This window comes from Hypomesus transpacificus, chromosome 2 (genome assembly GCF_021917145.1).
Source record: "Hypomesus transpacificus isolate Combined female chromosome 2, fHypTra1, whole genome shotgun sequence".
NCBI classification, from domain to species: Eukaryota; Metazoa; Chordata; class Actinopteri; order Osmeriformes; family Osmeridae; genus Hypomesus; species Hypomesus transpacificus.
This window is the reverse complement of record NC_061061.1, coordinates 10,340,307-10,361,444: the sequence shown is the minus strand read 5'-3', so window position 1 is coordinate 10,361,444 and position 21,138 is coordinate 10,340,307. Positions and strand designations below refer to the sequence as shown.

The following is a 21,138-nucleotide window of genomic DNA, read 5'->3' as shown; positions in this document are numbered from 1 at the left end:
CATTTTTCACGTGACCTGCATAGGCTCTGTAGCCAGAGGAAACGAACGATTCGTTCCTTTCCCGACTCGGTCTTTCTACGAGTCTTTGGATCATTTTTCACGTGACCTGTATAGGCTGTAGCAAGAGGAAACGAACGATTCGTTTCTTTCCCGACTCGGTCTTTCTACGAGTCTTTGGATCATTTTTCACGTGACCTGCATAGGCTCTGTAGCTAGAGGAAACGAATGATTAGTTCCTTTCCCGACTCGGTCTTTCTACGAGTCTTTGGATCATTTTTCACGTGAGCATAGGCTCTGTAGCTAGAGGAAACGAATGATTAGTTCCTTCCCCGACTCGGTCTTTCTACGAGTCTTTGGATCCTTTTTTCACGTGACCCGCATTGTATTTTTTAGTAGAGGAAACAGTTTCCTTATTCCCTTTCGCGTGGCCGCTGTTTTAGTAAGACGTGAATGAATGATATTCGCTCCCATACTGATTCATTTCTATGAAAAGTGCTCGGTGGCGCAGTGAGGCAGGCGAGAGCGCGAGACTGGACGCGGCTATCTTTCCACTTACGTGTCTTCCTGTCTAGCTTTAAACAGTGGCTCCTTTTTTCCCTAGCTCCGAGAGCTCATGTCGGCTACAGAGGGTTTTCACGGACGTCACATTCTGGGCAGTAACCCGGATGCGCGGCCATCTTGGAGGCACTCGATGTAAACAACTCAACGGAGTACAATGAAAATAACGTAAATTTTACACTCTTTGGTACAACTGTAGCCATGTCTAAACGACCGAAAAGGTCACCAAAACGTGTCCAAGATCCAAAGGCATACAGGAAAGGCCTTGGACCGCAAGAAAACCGTCGATATGTTGAGAAAATTGGATTTATTGGCGGTGCAGATCCCTACCAGTTAGCTCCATCTACTTGAATCCGTGACGACCCGGTGATTCTGCCTTCAGTTGCATATCTCGATATTGTCAACTACCTGGTTTTCTCGCCGAACCCATACACATGCAGTAGTTTGATATTAATTATATTATGTCAACGTCAGCTTTACAGTAAAATAAGCGCACAGTAAAAGCAGTAGGCCTAATTGTTTTTACTATTTACTATAAAAAATATTATCAGTACAATAGAAAATTAGTTTTGAGCCGCTGAAATAAACATTTCACAATACCTGACAAGAAGTGTGCCGAACAAATCCGTATGTTGTCCAGATTTTTCCCTCGTAGATCTTGGTTGAGCTTTGCCAACCACAGGCGCCTCCTTTCCTCTGACAATCTCTGGCATTCCTTTCCCTGGTTTTTAATAACTTTTGGATGTCGATAATATACCAAATGTTTTTCACGATCTGTCCTATTTGTACAACCTGAAACACGGCAATAATTCACAATTTTCCTTGACGACGTTCGGGATATACTTCAGTGCCAGTGCTTTGTTGTGATGCAGAGTGCCTCCAAGATGGCGACTTCCGGTCTGATGACACGTCTGTGAAAACCCTCTATCGGCCAATGTGAACTTTTGTGCTCGTGCCCTCTTAGTATCCGCGAGCACATTTGCAGGCAACTTTCATTGACTAAGCAAATACATGGGTTGCTAGTTAACCCATTTCGGATTGGTTTCAAACTTAGCAAAAAAAAGCTAGTAGTATGAGCCAGGTTCGAGAATCAAACAACAATTATTGGGGGAGATAGTTTTGTTATGTTGAATGGAGTTAATAGAATAAAAACGACCGGAAGAGTTGGAAACCTTACGTACATGCAATACCACCTACATCCACCGGGACCGTTGCTTCAAGCCAAGGGGCGAGGGGTGGGGGCTTGGTTGTAACTGAGGGAGGGGCAGCATTTCTGTACCGCCGGCGCGACAGGACCGTAAACAGGTTTTAAGTGGCATAAGCAACATTTAATTTTGGGACCCACCATCACATCAGGCCGCCAATACTATTGACATTATCATGGCTTAATCATTTGCACACATACTATACATTTTGCTATAAAACTGTATTGCTTACATCATACCAATGTCAACTGGACGTATTTTTACCCTTCTAGGGTTTCTAATTAGATTTTCTTTCAAGCTAATTCACTAGAGTGGTCTGGTGTTAATTTGTACTTAAATATTCAGAGTGATACAATACCAAGTGATATACAGAACGTGTAAAGCAAATGTAAAAAACAGACACTGTTAAAAAAATAAAATGAACAAAGGAACCTTTAACAAGGTAACTCCTGGTGGCCACGGGAGGCCCAAGCAGGCACTTAGTTCACTTTATGCGAACACTTAACATGCAAGTGTTCAGTACACAGAAAGGCAGTCAGAGCAACAAGCAATCGTACCGAAAGGAGGCATGGCGAGATTCAGGTTAAAAGCAGAAGTCAGTTAACCTGACGTTGTCACACTCATAATTTTCTGGTCAGAATATGAATCTGAGAAACCTCCATTGGGCTGTGTATATGGGGCGTGTTTCAACCGAACTCGTAAAACAAATGCCTCTTTGCTCAATTGGATAGACCTACAACCAATCAGAGCAACGTAATATGTTGTTTGTTGAAAACGAATTCAACCCAAGCGCTCTTTGGTGACATGGTTAATTACGTTACTGTTGATCATCTGTCCTTCATCGTGTAAAGCCCGCCCTGACAATTTGACTGGTTCGGACGTCGTTTTTCCCCAACCGAGGTTCTGCAGACCCAACTTCCCGACCAAATTGTTTTAGTTGTGGGCGGGGCTAAGTTGGACTGGCAGCCAGGCTAGAGGTCATTAACAAACAGGCTTTAATGTGAAACTTTCATGTGTAACACTTTTTTTCATGTGAAAAATCCAAAGGGAGTAGGCAAAAGGTCAGAGAAACAAAGCAAGGCTTAGTAATCAGAACTTCAAACACTAGAAAACTAGACTGTGACGCTAGACACAAGGGTACTAAGACAAACTGGCATAGAAGGACAATAACACAGGAGCTATGCACACTGGGGCTTAATTGATGAGGCGAAACTGATCAAGGCCAGGGAAGATGAGCACACAGGCAGGGTAGAAGAAGGAGATTCTGAAACAAGAGGACAGATGAGTACATCAACATACAACAGGAATGAAAATAAGAGATGACAAAGAAAACTGGGAGCAGATGTTACAATACTGTGCATACATTTTATGTTTTTATTGATTTATATTGATAAACATATAACACAATACACTTGTCAACATCACAATGCACACAAGTACATTTTATACAGAATATTTTTCTTTTGGGGATAAAGTTAGTTTATTCTGTCTGTCAGAGTGGTACAGAGGACAGCCTACGTAAATCCATTGGTAACCCTTCCATTTGCAGTCCCTTAAGTACTAGGTATTTACATAGAAAGTAAAGGGTATGTTTTGTGTTTTATTGGGTATTACCGATTGGTACCAAGGTGGTAAATACTTAGATAATTTGAAGTATTTACCCATTAAGGGGCCAAACTAATACTCATGTGTTCTATGGTACGACGTTATCGAATTTTTTGTTTTTACATGGAGATTTGTATAGATTTAACCTTTGTATTTGGTCATGCCATGGACACAGTGCTTTAATTTAAAATAATGTTACAATTTACAGAGTGAAGTGTCATGTTTTTCTTTGTAACATAATCCAAGTTTATGTTTATTGTATGGAGAAGGGAATCAACAGTTGAAAAGTATATGGTAAGAGCCTGGTAACACCATGGAAACAAACACAGCTTCCTTTTACAGTCCAGTTTTAGATCACTTACTGAGTACATAGCCATGTTTTACCTGGTATCGCCTTGGAACGTATAGTACAAGTTCATACTAAGGGTAACATTGACAAAGTGGTATTCGCTTACAAACGATATGGTAAGAGCCTGGTAACACCATGGAAACAAACACGGCTTCCTTTTACTGTCCAGTTTCAGATTACTTACTGAGTAAATAGTCCAAACATGGGCAAGAACATACCCAGTATCCAAGAAGATTTACCATGATAGTAGAGGAAAACTCTTCCCGCGGAGGTAGGTATACCAGCCAAGTAAATCAGGCCATCATCGATAAATGTATCTGAAAAGGTATTTTATTGGAAAGTACTATCTTATATTCTCATTAGACGTGGACTGTTACCGACATAAACCTTAGGTAACTACAGGGTAATAGTAGAGTATTTTCTTCGTAATTCTGCTGGAGCTTGGCCGTCTTTACCTACTTAGTAGCAATGGTATTTACCCAATAACACATTACAATTTACCATATATATCTTACGTAGTTACCAACTTACTACCAGTGGTATTTAAATAGTAATATTTAAGTTTCCAGGTAAATACAAAGTTTTGTCTTCTGTCTTTACCTAATTAGGACCAATGAAAATTACCCAGTAATAACCAGCACGTTAGTAATTAGTTAATGAGTAAATACTTCGAATTATCTCTGTATTTACCACCTTGGTACCAATCAGTCATACCCAGTAATACATAAAAAACATACCCAGTAATGACCAGCACGTTAGTAATTAGTTCATGGGTAAATACTTCAAATTATCTAGGTATTTACCAACTTGGTACCAATCAGTAATACCCAATAAAACACAAAACATACCCTTTACTTTCTATGTAAATACAGAGTACTTAAGGGACTGTAAAAGGAAGGGTTACCAATCCATTCTCTATGGTTTTCCTGGTGCCTTACTATTTTTGTTGGAGTGTCCATATGTAATCATTGGCTGCGTGCACAATCTGAGTAACAGCCTCCAACACCAGTACATCTGCTTCATTGTCTGTCTTTGTCTCTTCATGGTAGTTCTTCACTGGCAGGATGCAGCTCATGGGGATCCCCAGCTCATTGCTGTAGGTCTCCATCTGAGAGCAATTAGAACCATACAGGGTTTTGTAATGACCGAAGGCTCAGCAAAGACCACAGCAGAGTAACTATAGAGCTTACCTTCTTTTTAATTGCCTTGCTTTTGTAGATATCTATCAGATTCTTCTTCACTGCTGGACAAGCAGTGTCTACCATTGTCACAACAAGAAACTGAGGAATTCCTACAATTTCATGGGATGAAATGTACTTGGTAGGTCACATAAAATGATGACAAACCACTGTCTTCAGTAATCAGTGCCACTAGTAGTTAATTATGTTTGTGGAGAACACTTACCCAGACTGCTGGCCTTGTCCCTTATGGCCCTCAGCTTGCCTTTGAGTCCAGCTGACATCCCACATATGGCATTTGCAGACATGACACCCACTAAACAGTGGACTTTGTCTCCTGACTTAGGACTGTGATTGTAGCATGGGTTTTCTTCTTGCAAGGGAGAACAGGGGTTGAACTGTATCATGTAAAAAATACAGAGAGATGGAGGGTTAGAGAGTACGTCTGCCATGGCCAGGGTGACAACTATGGAGAAGCCAAGGGGAACTTGTGGTGACTCCTATGTGACCACACTAATGCGAGGAAAGAGGCGGGTAGAAGGAGGTTTAACATTGTACAGATAAAAGTGTCTGCGACAGCTGGCCTTCTAATATTCCACCTAGTTTTTCTCCACAAATACATTATCAAACTTACAGATGTCAAAACACACTGATTTCAAACAAAACTTCTAGCTGAATTTGGTTCTGAGTTGTACCTGATAACCTTCTGGGACATGGCCTCCAAGAATACTGATGGTCATTTGTGTGCACCCCCCTTGATTCATCAGGCTCCAAACCCATGACATCATTGAACACCAAAGGCAAGCGTTCTGTTCCATCTTTAATGTAATGTGTTTCATACTACAATGGGAAAACAATACATTTCATTCAAAATATTAGATTCTTTTTTCACACTTTTACAAAACAGTATATCATAGTTATTTATTCAGTACTTGCTTTCTTGGTGAAGCTTGTGCCAGTCGTAGTATTTGCTAGTGCAGTTGTCATAATACGTCCAGCAAAAGCACTTTTTAATGAGTCAACAAAGCTGGACTTTCCTGCGCCAATTGGTCCAAGTAGCAAGATCCTGAGCTGGCCCATTTTAGGATCATTCAAACTAAACTGCTTCAGGTTCTTAATCATAGTATCTTTCTGTCTTTCCAGAGATTTGCAAAAACAAAAAAATACACATTTTAATTAATGATTTACTACAGTAATTCAAAGGGCTTCTGGGCAAGGTAATGTTACAATACTTTTTCAAGAGATGCTACAAATGTCAATGTTTTTATATCTTTTTCAAGGTATTTTTCATTGGTCAGGACAGTACTTACTTCCAGTCAACATCCCTCCAAGCTTTATCATAAACTGTAAACACAAATAAACTATGTTGTAAATAATTACTTCAAATGTTTTGTGGATTTTGTGAAATTAATTTGGGTCAGGGGCATTTGAAGAAGTTTAAAATGGGGCGGAGAGGACTGACCTTAAGACTTGGGTATAACAATATGGATACTTAAAGTAACTAACCTAGTGATGGTGGAGGTGGTGGGGTTGACTTGTTACCTGTTGACTGTTTTGCTGGGGAGGTCAATATAACAACTTCAACATATGGCATGTTTTTAACAAATGTATTTAGCAGATACTTGACAAAAGCAACATATTCAAAGAAACATATCATTCATGAATAATAAAAACATTTCACCTGCACTGCACTTTCTAATATACAGGTATTCAACACAGTGGTCTCAATGCTTGCTTTTGTCTTTCAACTTAGATTTTTTATTTGCACAACATTACATAAAACTATTCAATAAAGAACACAAATCAACTTTTCTAAATGTTGGAACATCTAATGTAGCAGTTTTAGCAGTCTACCTAATGTACAAATCCATGTATTATGGAGAAAGAGTTTACAGAAGAGATTCCAATAACAGCAGAAACAGAAAAGACTTACCCTCTTGGATGTCTAACAGATAAGCAGGGGTTTGACTTGACATGATATACATGCTGAAACCCAAACCAGATACCAGTTACTTTCACTTTCCAGGTGCGCCACCGGTATGCCACAGGTGAGCATGCCAGTACGACACATTGTCTGAGGCAGGGCGGACTTCCATTTAGTCAAGCTTGTAAGAAAACGATCCAGATTTTCGTGTTGGACAGGGTACAAACTTATAAGTATGATCAGATTGTCATCTCGGTAGGCACTGCATAATTACCGTATGGATAATGAACAGCTTTGTTCTGTCAATTTCTAGAATGCCACTGTTGATTTATATCAGGGAGGGGGAAGATAATGAAAGTAAAAGAGGTCAACTTGATGTAAAGTAAACAGACTGATTAACATGAACTAGGTAATGAAGATTGACAAACAACCAGAACGTCTTAAGTTAAATATGTACTGGCATCTGTTCTACAATTATTTATATCTATGACTCAGAGGTCACTCTGTCACTTTTCCCTCTCCCCCATGGGTGTGTCTGAGGGCATATGTGGTGTTTACTCTGGAATGTCCCTCTGTCTATCCTTACATACATACATACATACATACATACATACATACATACATACATACATACATACATACATACATACATACATACATTTACATTATTTTTACATTTACATTTATGCATTTAGCAGACGCTTTTATCCAAAGCGACTTCCAAGAGAGAGCTTTACAAAAGAGCATAGGTCACTGATCATAACAACGAGGTAGTCCCAAACATTGCAAGCAGCCAAAACATGAAGCATACATTGTGGAAAACTAAACAAGTGCCAAAAGGGGAAGACCCATAAGAGCATGCAGTTATACAAGTTACAAATTAAAACAACATGAACCACAAAAAGTGCAAATTAAAACAACATGAACCACAAAAAGTGCAGGACTGTACCTGTGGAAGAACAATCAATAGTAAAATATTTCACAGCGAGTACAAGACTTAACTTTGTTATAACTAACCTACAAGAGCAACAAGTCACTCAATAAGAGTCATTGTGATCCTGGAGGAAACTAGCAACAGGTCTAGCCAAGCATTCCTAAATGCCGTTGTACTCCCGGAACAAGTGTGTCTTGAGCCTTTTCTTGAAGGTGGGGAGACAGTCGGTGTCCCTGATGGAGGTGGGGAGCTGGTTCCACCATTGGGGGGCCAGGCAGGAGAAGAGCTTGTGTTGGGACCTGGCAGTCTTGAGCGGTGGGACCACCAGGCGGTTATACATACATCAATATGACAATTGAGTCCTCAGGTACACGACTGGCCCACCCAGAGCATGAGATGTCCTCCACAAGATGCCTGAATGAGAGACAGGCGAGGAGGAGGGGGGAAACAGATGGGTAATGAAGATATACAAACAAGTAAAACACCTTCAGTTAGTTCCGGCATCTGTTGTACTATAACTTCTATCTATGACATGAAAGTGAATGTGGCTCAATGGAGACACTGAGTTGGTCAATTCATCCCAAACATCTGTATTAATTCAACCATAAAATACCTGAACGGCATACTCACTTGGGCAAATGGTAAGTGTGAACAAAGTTTTTGGATAACAAATAATAACTTTCCAGACTACAGTTGTCCACATTTTCTTAGGTGACGAGCAGGAGATCCATTTTTATCTCTAAGCATGATGGCATTCAGTCTATTTACATGTTAATCACTATACTATTCATAGTTGTACAGATTGTAACATCAAGTTTAAACTTTCATTCTCTCTGCAATGAAAAAGGTAAAACAGGCAGATTGTTACATTGAATGCAAGTAAACAGGAACTCTTTTTGTCTTGTCATTGGCAATTGCACCCCAATGTGTTGCGTTCACTATCCAAACCAACGTGCATCACGCTGGTTGACAGGAAAGACAAGGCACTTTGGTGATTGGATGCAAAGTTAAGATGCTAACTTCAATGGCCACTAAGTTTCAAGTGCCCATTTATTGTGTATGGAAATTAACATCATGAATAGTAGGTGGATGTTGGTCACGGCGATTGAATGCGTAAAGGTTAACAAAGTGGAACAAGTCATGAAGGGAGCATAAGAGACCTCCAATAAGAACAGATCCTAAAAGGAAACAGGTGAAAAATACAATTAATTGATCAAAAGAAAGATACAGCTCACACACACACAGAAACCACCCCATAGAGTTCAGAGTTCTCTGGGTGGAGGCAGGGGTGCTGGGTTATGTTATGATGCCTGCATGGCTGCTTGATTGAAGTGAAGTCACCTGGCAGATGCAGCTTGTTATTTATGTTATCAATGTTTAAAAGGAGGTGGCCAGGGACACATCAATAAAAAAACTGGAGACTCATCACAAGGCCTTTCAGAGACACACACACGCACACATTGGTCACAAACTACTCTCTCTCACCTACTCATGGACTCATAAATCATCCTCTCTTTGCAAGAAATACAGGTACACATACCTTACCATATAAGTACACAATATGCACATCATTGTGAAGCATTGTCTCTCAGAACAATTCCCTTCATACACAAGAACAACCAATCAGACCACATATTGACACTTACTTATCAACATATGACTAGCAATCAAAAATTAGTTACACAATGAGGTGTGAGAACCATCAAGTAGAAACCCACAAACTACAGTCAGCTAAATAGTTCAAGCTAAAATGTTCTCAAAACAAGAAGCAACAATGCAAAAGCTTAAATGACAGCCTATTCAAGCTAACAAGCACAGTTATACGGTTTTCTGGATGTACAGTTCTGATCATCTGGTGGAAATGTTTGAGCAAGTTGTTATACAGGCTGAAGAAAATGCTGCTGTGTGTGTGTGTGACATCTTTGCGCTCAGAAAGAGAAACCACTGCACCCAAATGTGGTAAGCAAAAGTGGAACACCCGGTCGCCGGTCTCCCTGCATGCGCAACCCGCCCTCTCCAGAGGATTGAGAACGCGGCAGCCAGTCTGGTCTTCAACCTACCCAGACACCATCCAGACACCAGAGACCATCAGACACTGAATGTCTCCCCACTGTCAAAAAAAGGATCGAGACACCCTTGTCAGAGTACAACGGTACTAGGAATGATTGGCTGGACCTGATGTTTCCTCCAGGATCACAATGACTCTTACTGAGAGACTTGTTGCTCTTGTTGGTTAGTTGAAACTGACTTAAAATGATTCTACTTGCTGTGAAATGTATTATTGTTGCTTGCTTTTTCTACAGGTACACCTTAGCACTTTTGAGGTTCATGTTATTTAGTTTTAACTTGTAACTACTTATGGTTCTTCCCTTTGGGAGTCATTTGGTTTTCACAATGTATGTTTCATGTTTTGGCTACCTGCAATGTTTGGGGCTATCTCGTTGTTATGATCAGTGACCTATGCACTTTTGTAAAGCTCTGTCTTGGAAGTCGCATTGGATAAAAGTGTCTCCTAAATGCATAAATGTAGTGTAAATGTATCACCTAAGAAAGGTTCTTGTTTGTCTTAAGTTCATGCCTTGCTTAAATATGCTGATTGTTTGATCGTTGAATGTTTGAAGAGCAGGTATCAAAAACACAAACAAACAAACAAAGCAAGAAACTTTCCACAAGCTTTAGACTGACTAGCTGACATTCAAAGGTGACAGACTTCAGCCTCCACATACTCCATGCTGCAAGTAATAAACGTCCTTGACTTCTTCGATTCTGTGCACTACCTGATAAAAAAAATTTACTTAACAGAGACTTTTAAGCACATGTATGAGCAGGCCTATTGTTGACAGGAAAAACCAAAGATTTCAATTATCAAACATAATTTCTCCGTGCACCCAACCAACTAGTCCCAGCCTTTGATGATTGGAGGCATGTTTAAACCAGTGTACTTTCACATCTCCACCTTGTGGTTTTATTTACAATTAAAGTAGTCCGGAGAAGTGTTAAATTAGTTAAATATAAAAAAAAGTGTTAAATATTTAACAGTCTTGTCCCAGCCCTTTATACCCTGCACTGCCCCCATCACCCTCCAGACCTGCACTACCCCCAGCACCCTCCAGCCCTGCACTTGCCCCAGCACCCTCCAGCCCTGCACTGCCCTTCGCAACCTTCAGCCCTGCACTGCCCCCAGGACCCTCCAGCCCTGCACTGGCCCCAGCCCCCTCCAGCCCTGCACTGCCCTTCGCAACCTCCAGCCCTGCACTGCCCCCAGGACCCTCCAGCCCTGCACTGGCCCAGCACCCTCCAGCCCTGCACTGCCCTTCGCAACCTCCAGCCCTGCATTGGCCCCAGGACCCTCCAGCCCTGCACTGCCCCCAGGACCCTCCAGCCCTGCACTGGCCCCAGCACCCTCCAGCCCTGCACTGGCCCCAGCCCCCTCCAGCCCTGCACTCCCCCCAGCCCCCTCCAGCCCTGCACTGGCCCCAGCCCCCTCCAGCCCTGCACTGGCCCCAGCCCCCTCCAGCCCTGCACTCCCCCCAGCACCCTTCAGCCCTGCACTGCCCCCAGCACCCTCCAGCCCTGCACTGGCCCCAGCCCCCTCCAGCCCTGCACTGGCCCCAGCCCCCTCCAGCCCTGCACTCCCCCCAGCCCCCTCCAGCCCTGCACTGGCCCCAGCCCCCTCCAGCCCTGCACTGGCCCCAGCCCCCTCCAGCCCTGCACTCCCCCCAGCACCCTTCAGCCCTGCACTGCCCCCAGCACCCTCCAGCCCTGCACTGGCCCCAGCCCCCTCCAGCCCTGCACTCCCCCCAGCCCCCTCCAGCCCTGCACTGCCCCCAGCACCCTCCAGCCCTGCACTGCCCCCAGCACCCTCCAGCCCTGCACTGGCCGCAGCCCCCTCCAGCCCTGCACTGGCCCAGCACCCTCCAGCCCTGCATTGGCCCCAGGCTCCTAGCCCCTTGCCTTGCATCTAGTGCGGGTTCCCATCCCCTATCCTCTGAGTGAGAGGCATTTTAAACTGTACTTTGATTCAGAGCCACGATTGAAAATACAACCCCTCCTGAGCCACATTGGATCCAGCATGTCATTAACATGATGCAACAAAGAACACTTCCCCTTAGAAAATCTGTATGTTATCCTTTTATTCTAATTATTTGATATTTCCAATGGATAGTGAATAAAAATGACATGTAGGTGTAAGGGACTATGGAGACTAGTGTCAGTTTTCTACAGGTACACCTTAGCACTTGAGGTTCATGTTATTTAGTTTTAACTTGTAACTACTTATGGTTCTTCCCTTTGGGAGTCATTTGGTTTTCACAATGTATGTTTCATGTTTTGGCTACCTGCAATGTTTGGGGCTATCTCGTTGTTATGATCAGTGACCTATGCACTTTTGTAAAGCTCTGTCTTGGAAGTCGCATTGGATAAAAGTGTCTCCTAAATGCATAAATGTAGTGTAAATGTATCACCTAAGAAAGGTTCTTGTTTGTCTTAAGTTCATGCCTTGCTTAAATATGCTGATTGTTTGATCGTTGAATGTTTGAAGAGCAGGTATCAAAAACACAAACAAACAAACAAAGCAAGAAACTTTCCACAAGCTTTAGACTGACTAGCTGACATTCAAAGGTGACAGACTTCAGCCTCCACATACTCCATGCTGCAAGTAATAAACGTCCTTGACTTCTTCGATTCTGTGCACTACATGATAAAAAAAATGTACTTAACAGAGACTTTTAAGCACATGTATGAGCAGGCCTATTGTTGACAGGAAAAACCAAAGATTTCAATTATCAAACATAATTTCTCCGTGCACCCAACCAACTAGTCCCAGCCTTTGATGATTGGAGGCATGTTTAAACCAGTGTACTTTCACATCTCCACCTTGTGGTTTTATTTACAATTAAAGTAGTCCGGAGAAGTGTTAAATTAGTTAAATATAAAAAAAAGTGTTAAATATTTAACAGTCTTGTCCCAGCCCTTTATACCCTGCACTGCCCCCATCACCCTCCAGACCTGCACTACCCCCAGCACCCTCCAGCCCTGCACTTGCCCCAGCACCCTCCAGCCCTGCACTGCCCTTCGCAACCTTCAGCCCTGCACTGCCCCCAGCACCCTCCAGCCCTGCACTGGCCCCAGCCCCCTCCAGCCCTGCACTCCCCCCAGCCCCCTCCAGCCCTGCACTCCCCCCAGCCCCCTCCAGCCCTGCACTGGCCCCAGCCCCCTCCAGCCCTGCACTGGCCCCAGCCCCCTCCAGCCCTGCACTCCCCCCAGCACCCTTCAGCCCTGCACTGCCCCCAGCACCCTCCAGCCCTGCACTGGCCCCAGCCCCCTCCAGCCCTGCACTCCCCCCAGCCCCCTCCAGCCCTGCACTGCCCCCAGCACCCTCCAGCCCTGCACTGCCCCCAGCACCCTCCAGCCCTGCACTGGCCGCAGCCCCCTCCAGCCCTGCACTGGCCCAGCACCCTCCAGCCCTGCATTGGCCCCAGGCTCCTAGCCCCTTGCCTTGCATCTAGTGCGGGTTCCCATCCCCTATCCTCTTCTCTGAGTGAGAGGCATTTTAAACTGTACTTTGATTCAGAGCCACGATTGAAAATACAACCCCTCCTGAGCCACATTGGATCCAGCATGTCATTAACATGATGCAACAAAGAACACTTCCCCTTAGAAAATCTGTATGTTATCCTTTTATTCTAATTATTTGATATTTCCAATGGATAGTGAATAAAAATGACATGTAGGTGTAAGGGACTATGGAGACTAGTGTCAGTTTTCTACAGGTACACCTTAGCACTTGAGGTTCATGTTATTTAGTTTTAACTTGTAACTACTTATGGTTCTTCCCTTTGGGAGTCATTTGGTTTTCACAATGTATGTTTCATGTTTTGGCTACCTGCAATGTTTGGGGCTATCTCGTTGTTATGATCAGTGACCTATGCACTTTTGTAAAGCTCTGTCTTGGAAGTCGCATTGGATAAAAGTGTCTCCTAAATGCATAAATGTAGTGTAAATGTATCACCTAAGAAAGGTTCTTGTTTGTCTTAAGTTCATGCCTTGCTTAAATATGCTGATTGTTTGATCGTTGAATGTTTGAAGAGCAGGTATCAAAAACACAAACAAACAAACAAAGCAAGAAACTTTCCACAAGCTTTAGACTGACTAGCTGACATTCAAAGGTGACAGACTTCAGCCTCCACATACTCCATGCTGCAAGTAATAAACGTCCTTGACTTCTTCGATTCTGTGCACTACATGATAAAAAAAATGTACTTAACAGAGACTTTTAAGCACATGTATGAGCAGGCCTATTGTTGACAGGAAAAACCAAAGATTTCAATTATCAAACATAATTTCTCCGTGCACCCAACCAACTAGTCCCAGCCTTTGATGATTGGAGGCATGTTTAAACCAGTGTACTTTCACATCTCCACCTTGTGGTTTTATTTACAATTAAAGTAGTCCGGAGAAGTGTTAAATTAGTTAAATATAAAAAAAAGTGTTAAATATTTAACAGTCTTGTCCCAGCCCTTTATACCCTGCACTGCCCCCATCACCCTCCAGACCTGCACTACCCCCAGCACCCTCCAGCCCTGCACTTGCCCCAGCACCCTCCAGCCCTGCACTGCCCTTCGCAACCTTCAGCCCTGCACTGCCCCCAGCACCCTCCAGCCCTGCACTGGCCCCAGCCCCCTCCAGCCCTGCACTCCCCCCAGCCCCCTCCAGCCCTGCACTCCCCCCAGCCCCCTCCAGCCCTGCACTGGCCCCAGCCCCCTCCAGCCCTGCACTGGCCCCAGCCCCCTCCAGCCCTGCACTCCCCCCAGCACCCTTCAGCCCTGCACTGCCCCCAGCACCCTCCAGCCCTGCACTGGCCCCAGCCCCCTCCAGCCCTGCACTCCCCCCAGCCCCCTCCAGCCCTGCACTGCCCCCAGCACCCTCCAGCCCTGCACTGCCCCCAGCACCCTCCAGCCCTGCACTGGCCGCAGCCCCCTCCAGCCCTGCACTGGCCCAGCACCCTCCAGCCCTGCATTGGCCCCAGGCTCCTAGCCCCTTGCCTTGCATCTAGTGCGGGTTCCCATCCCCTATCCTCTTCTCTGAGTGAGAGGCATTTTAAACTGTACTTTGATTCAGAGCCACGATTGAAAATACAACCCCTCCTGAGCCACATTGGATCCAGCATGTCATTAACATGATGCAACAAAGAACACTTCCCCTTAGAAAATCTGTATGTTATCCTTTTATTCTAATTATTTGATATTTCCAATGGATAGTGAATAAAAATGACATGTAGGTGTAAGGGACTATGGAGACTAGTGTCAGTTTTTGTTGTAGTGTATTTTAAACATTATATGACATCTAAGGATTCAAAATCACGTTTACGGTGTTAAGAATGGATTGTGAGGTAAGGTTGCACAGGTAAACAAATGTACATTTAGCTATTTAGCAGACGCTCTTATCCAGAGTGACTTACAGTAAGTACAGGGACTTTCCCCCCGAGGCAAGTAGGGTGAAGTGGCTTGCCCAAGGACTCAACGTAATTTGGCACGACCAGGAATCGTACTGGCAACCCTCTGATTAGTAGCCCAATTCCCTAACCACTCAGCCACCTGACTCCTGAGTTGTTAAACATGTAACTTGATCAAGGATATACTGCTCTCTAGTGGCAATTTGGAAAATCAAAAATAATTGTGTACCAAGATCCCACTCTTTGAAGCCTGGTTCTGCCCTCCTACGTACTTCCGCTCAATTTGGATTTTCCTTCTGTACTAGGTCTGGGAATTTGACTTTGAAGTCGGTTTTCAGAAAGAAAAAAAAATTGTAGGTCCAATCTGCGAACAGAGGGAGTGGCTGAGAATGATGACGTTAATGTCGTGCACTAGTTTGAGTAGTTCAGTAATGGCGGCGGAGAAAGATGCGAGCGAAGCTATTCTGCGGCTGTGGCAACACTGCCGAATATCCATAGGTTAAAGCCGGAGCAAGAACATTCCCTTGCTGAGTTTTGTTGGTGGCCATGATGTTGTGGCCCTCCTCCCCACGGGGTTCGGGAAAAGTTTGATTTTCCAGCTACGGCAGCTAGCTCCGTTACAGTAGTGGTGAAGGAGTTGGCTAAGGCGAACGCTTGCGATTGGTTATGGCAAATCAGAGTGGCTCTGGGCAGATCCAATAGTTTTAAACTTCAACAGAGGACCCGCCTTCAAGGAAGTTAACGTTTGTCAATGGAGCGATCCCAGACCCTCTGTACAAATGAAATGTACGAGGGTCTGGTTACGACCAGGCTACACTCTTTGTGCCAAAACGGAAATCTTCTAATGTATGTGAATATAACAACAAGTTTCTTGACTTCTGTAATTTTTATTGGACTCTATATACAATATACTAGAAATGCATACAGAACAGTGTATGTTTTGTGTGTGTGAATGAGTAAAGGTTCTGAAATTATGGCAAAACTTCCAAATTACAGCAAATGTACAGACACACGCACCAAAACGTGTGTTTTTTATGTGCTCCTAAAGCGTGACTCCGAGCACCCTTTGAACATATGTATTGTGTGTATAAGGCACCTGGAATTTCTGCATGAAGAAAAGACTCAGCCAATAGAAAATAAGAGGAGTGGAGAAGTTGCCAATCACAAGCAAACAGGATTTCTCTGTGAGAAGGGGTGGAGCCAAGAAACGTGGCAATGTTTACTACAGCTCAACATGAATTTCAATGTGTGACTTTGCACCATATCTGAGTGGGTGTATGTATGTGTTTGTGTGCATGTGTGTGTGTGCGAGTGAGTGTTTTTGTATGTATGTGTATGTACGCACATGTATATTTAGTGAGGGAGTAAATAAATCAGTGAGTGTTTTAGTGTGTGTGTGGTGTATAGGTGTGTGTGTGTGTGAGTGAATGCGTGCATGAATGCGAGTCTGCACTCTGAGTGGGTGGGTGTATGTTTTTGTGTGCACGCGTAGAAGCTGTAGGTACATGTGCTTCTGTACAGGCAAAGAACCTGACACCCTGAGGGAAAGCGCAGTGAAAAGCTATCAAAACAGACAAGAGTGGTTGAGGAGGCAGGGCAAGAGAAGGAGAAGGGTGTGTTGTAGCTTTCCTTTTTATAAACACTGGTGTCATGGTATCTCTATCTGATTACAGCCAGCTAGACTAGCCTGTGTAGAAACTTAGGATCATATGACCAAAACAACCTTGCTCACCCATAGACTGGCCTGCCTCTGGAACTACACAGGCACGTGGACAAAACAGGGGAGAGAGTGGGGAGGGTCACATCACCCTATCCTTCTGGTGGGGAAGAGCGTGAGCAAAGTCCTTTACTGTCAAAGTTCACAATTAAGTCATGTTTTAAGGCTAAAGAGAAAAGAAAAGTCAGGAGTGTTAAGTTGTTGTTATAAACTGCATGAACCCAAAGCAGTAAAATACCAGTTGCTTCTGTAGAACTACTAAAAAGAAAACCTTTTTGCTAAATAAAAAAGTTTGAAAGGTCAAAAGAATGAATTCGATTTATACCACACAGCACAGCGTTTCACTGCACAGAGTACATTGTTATCTCAAAGTATGGGAAGGAAAATAATAATCCAATACATGTTGTGGTATATGTGGTGTATGAAACGTTAGCTGCTAAGACTGTACATCATGTACCGTATGAGAGTATTTATATTTTTATGATACAGTAGAAAGGAGACAGATAAACATTTATGACATTGTTGATCTGCTTTGTTTAAAAGGTGATAAACAGAAAATCAGACTGTGTGTGAGTATGTGTGCATGTCTTTCAATGTGAAGTCTATCAGACTTCATTGTTTATACATAAACACTTGTGGGTGTACCACGAGAAGGCCATTGAGTTCTCTTTGCGCGCATGCACTGTCACTGATACATGTCGTATGACTGCATGCAGAATTTCAAGCACATACCAAGCATAGCACACGTGTCTGCTCCATGTGTTTCACTATGTCTGAGCTTGAGAGCATGAAGTGGATACACCTTCCCATGACTATGCATTTTCAGGGGCACACTGTACTTAGTTGTACTGTTACAGTATATAACAATATTCAATATATGTGGGTTTGGGTTTTCATTCATTTGAGTGTCAAACTTAAAATGTACTGGTTGATACAAAATACAAACAGGGGTCTTACACATAAGAACTTTTTGGGGTTGGTTGTTGTGCAGTTCTGAGGACATTTGAAGCCCTCTGTGACATTGCTTGTAAACAGGGCTATACAAATACAATATTATTTGATTCCTGACAACAGTAATGTCTTTTCTGATGATGTGTGTTTATAAATTCATTCAGCTATGTTTGTCAAAGCTTTTTATGAATCGTATTAGTCTTTCAGAACTGGTATGTTTGCTGTGTGCACTGTTAGAGGTTGTGTTTTACAAATGACATGTTTTTATTATCCACACTCTCCATATTCAAAACCCGCTGAACTAGCGCTGATACTAGAGGTTTTCCACAGCTGAGAAATTGCACAGTGCTATGATGAAACATCCATATTAGCCATGAACGTCGGCCCACATCTCTCCCCTCCTCCTTGCGCCATGCTATTGTAAGAAGAAATGTTCCTAAATGAAGCGAGGTCAGGGTAACACACTGCAACAGTCTCCATGCTACTCTCATCAAAGACTTTGATGAAAGATCACCCAGGAACTGCACACAAAGAAAGGAAAGGAGGGGAGATAGATGGAGAACGTTTAATAATGTATCTAGCAATCCTGACTTGTCCAAGTTATGACAGAGTCATCCTAAAATGTCCAATTAGTATGAAATATTCAGGTGTGTGTGTGTGTGTGTGCGGAGGAAGAGAGAGGGACAGAAATGAGTGTGTGGGGGAACAGAGTGTGTGTGTGTCTTGAGTTGCGATCATGAGGAATGATTTCAACATGCCTGAGATGCAGGGTGGTGACGGGAGGGATCATGGAATACAGAAGAGTGGAGGTGTAGCGCTGCATATATGTCTACGGTATAGACCCACCACTGAGGAGAGGGATTTACCATATACCCACCTGGGAAGAGGGATTTACCATATACCCACCTAAGAAGAGACGATTGATTGTACACCCACCTACAAATAATGACTGATAAATCTCAGTGTCTATCAATCTAATGGGAGTTAAGCCATAGCCGAGTGGAATGACATTCGTCCAATCAAGCGTCATGCTGTGAGCACTGATGGTTATTGGTAATACCGTGGCGGTATATTTGATCAATGGCTTCTGAGAATGTTTCAACACCGATGACACTGCTCTCTAGACATGTCTGCTGGATTACAACTTCCATGCACTCCAACTGTCATCCTCCATCCTGACAGTTAGCTAACATCCAGGTTGTGTATGTGATTTTGATCTTTCGTACAACTGTAGTAAATTGTTACTGTTACGTCAGTAGGTGGCACTAAAAGCACATGAAATACAAGTACTGTGTAGGAAGAAAAAGATCCTGCATTTGGAGAGCTGATTACGAGCTACATTAGAGCTACAGTATCATCAGCTTGTTACCTGCCTGGGTCCTTTGCTTTTCCTGGATATATATTGTCCAACACTTCGCTAATGAGCAAATCTGCTAATGCAACATAAGCAATGCAGCGTTGATGAAGGATAAGAGGGTTCAAATATAGTTCAGCTTTCTGAGCTGTTCCCCTGACTGCCCTTCTCCTGTCAGAGATGAATTGTCTTAAATTCTCAACTCGCTTGTTTTCTCACAACCCCAGTTTTTAACCCCAGATTGGTAGAAGGAACCAGCCAAATTACTCAATTATTCTATCTTCATGGTGGAGCTGGGGACCAAGATACTAAATGGGGTTTCTTTATTTTTTTATTTTCCCACAGCGATGTGACAGCACCCCGGTGTGGTTTGTGGTTGTAAGGTTTTGGCCATAGAGATCTCTGGAGGTGGATGTGGTTGGATACGTTACTTACAGTTCAGAGCAGTGAAATAGTTTGCTGTGATGATTAAATGCCATTGTGATAAAAAATGACCATGCTTGCCGCTTCTCTCTCTGCAACACGTTCAGAAGAAAGACAGGTACCTGCGCTGCAAGCAATTGCATTGCCATTGAAAACAAGACCACTCCAGAACTAGCTAGCTTGTCTCCTTCACTTTAACCGTAGCCTACAATAACATAGTGATTTAAAGATGCAGGAAGTTTATTCTTTGAAAATATTATCTGCCACATGAATGTACAATTGAAGTAAAATGGTCTTAGAAAAAATTAAAAAAGACACACTTTATATGAGTCTGTGCGCTCTAGTGCTGTTCCCAGGAAGGGACCCTTTTACAATGGATGTAAACATGAATAATTATGTTAAACTCTGGTGCAGCCAATGTAAAATATAGGAGTAGAGTGGAGTATATTGTTTTGTGCAGTGCTTTCTGTGCAATTCCTGAACTTTTTTTGCCTCATTATCATTTGGGTCCATGAATGTCAAACTCACACTGACTCCATAAATTCCGTAACCCTGATAACTTGTAGCAAGAAAGGTCCTAATCTACGTTGGTATCACTTATGCCACCTGCTCACAAGGTGAGTAATGGACCACTGAAGGTTTCGTCCAACTACCAGTCTCTAACCCAAATGTAGTTTAGGCTGATTTCAACGATCAGTCCACACACACAAGTGCGCACACCCTTCTGGGTGTTTTGGAAGGATTGTGTGTGTGTGGATGAGACTGCTGGAGTGAATAAACAGCTTTATTCATCCTGACTTGAATGTGTTATTTAGAGCATTAGGGTCATGTTACTTGCTTTCAACAAACCACTTAGTGTATTTACAGGTGGCTTAGTTTACATAGTTTTGTGTTTTCTTCAATGTTCAGGATGAGGCTCTACAAATAGAACTGAGACAGAGGACAGACATGGGGAGCGGTCAAGGAAGGTTGGGCCCAAAACAGATCTCAGACATCCATCCATATTATCTATTACTGATGGACACTGAATGTAATGCTCATCCCTAGTGTGTACTGTACCGTGTTTGCCACAGAGTCACTGTTTTATGTCTTATGGCATGCTGTCTCTTCACTGGGCCTGCTTTCAGGAAGTGCCCGTTGGCTTGGGGATGTTTTTTTTTTAATATAACGTTCAAATAAATATGTATTAAAGTTTGTTTTTTTGTGTTAAACATACGCATTCAATTGCCATGTTTATTTATAGTGCATGGTTCTATTTCATGTCTATTTAAAAGTATTGATGCGTTTTGTTGTAATCTCACCGTAACTCTGAAAAGTCATGCAGATGCTGCCTTTAAGAATCTCATCATAGTTTTTTTAGATCGTTCATCTTTTCGGTTATCGGCCGATGTATCATTTATGGAATTAACTAGTTGATATCAATCCCATGCGTCTGCTCAGAGTTGGAGGACCAAACTTTTTCCCATTCCTGGTGTCATGATACATTG

General features: G+C 43.1%; 1 protein-coding gene across 10 annotated transcripts; it reads right to left on the bottom strand.

The window, feature by feature from the left end:
* Positions 1–2,617: 2,617 nt before the first annotated feature.
* Positions 2,618–7,461, bottom strand: LOC124472122 (interferon-induced protein 44-like). 10 transcript variants are annotated; one of them, XM_047026770.1, is made up of 9 exons: positions 6,829–7,461; positions 6,402–6,452; positions 6,206–6,239; positions 5,832–6,030; positions 5,591–5,735; positions 5,122–5,293; positions 4,908–5,008; positions 4,656–4,825; positions 2,618–3,027 (listed from the first exon to the last, which is right to left on the bottom strand). In XM_047026770.1, coding segments are annotated over exons 5-9 (588 nt in total). In that variant the 5' UTR covers position 5,735; positions 5,832–6,030; positions 6,206–6,239; positions 6,402–6,452; positions 6,829–7,461; the 3' UTR covers positions 2,618–3,026. The 10 variants fall into 10 exon arrangements, with proteins under 10 accessions (XP_046882726.1, XP_046882719.1, XP_046882711.1 ...); XM_047026763.1 differs by lacking the exon at positions 2,618–3,027 and having other exon boundaries at positions 3,814–4,825; positions 6,829–7,460; XM_047026755.1 differs by lacking the exon at positions 2,618–3,027 and having other exon boundaries at positions 3,814–4,825; positions 5,832–6,026; positions 6,829–7,460.
* Between the last annotated feature and the right edge of the window lie 13,677 nt (positions 7,462–21,138).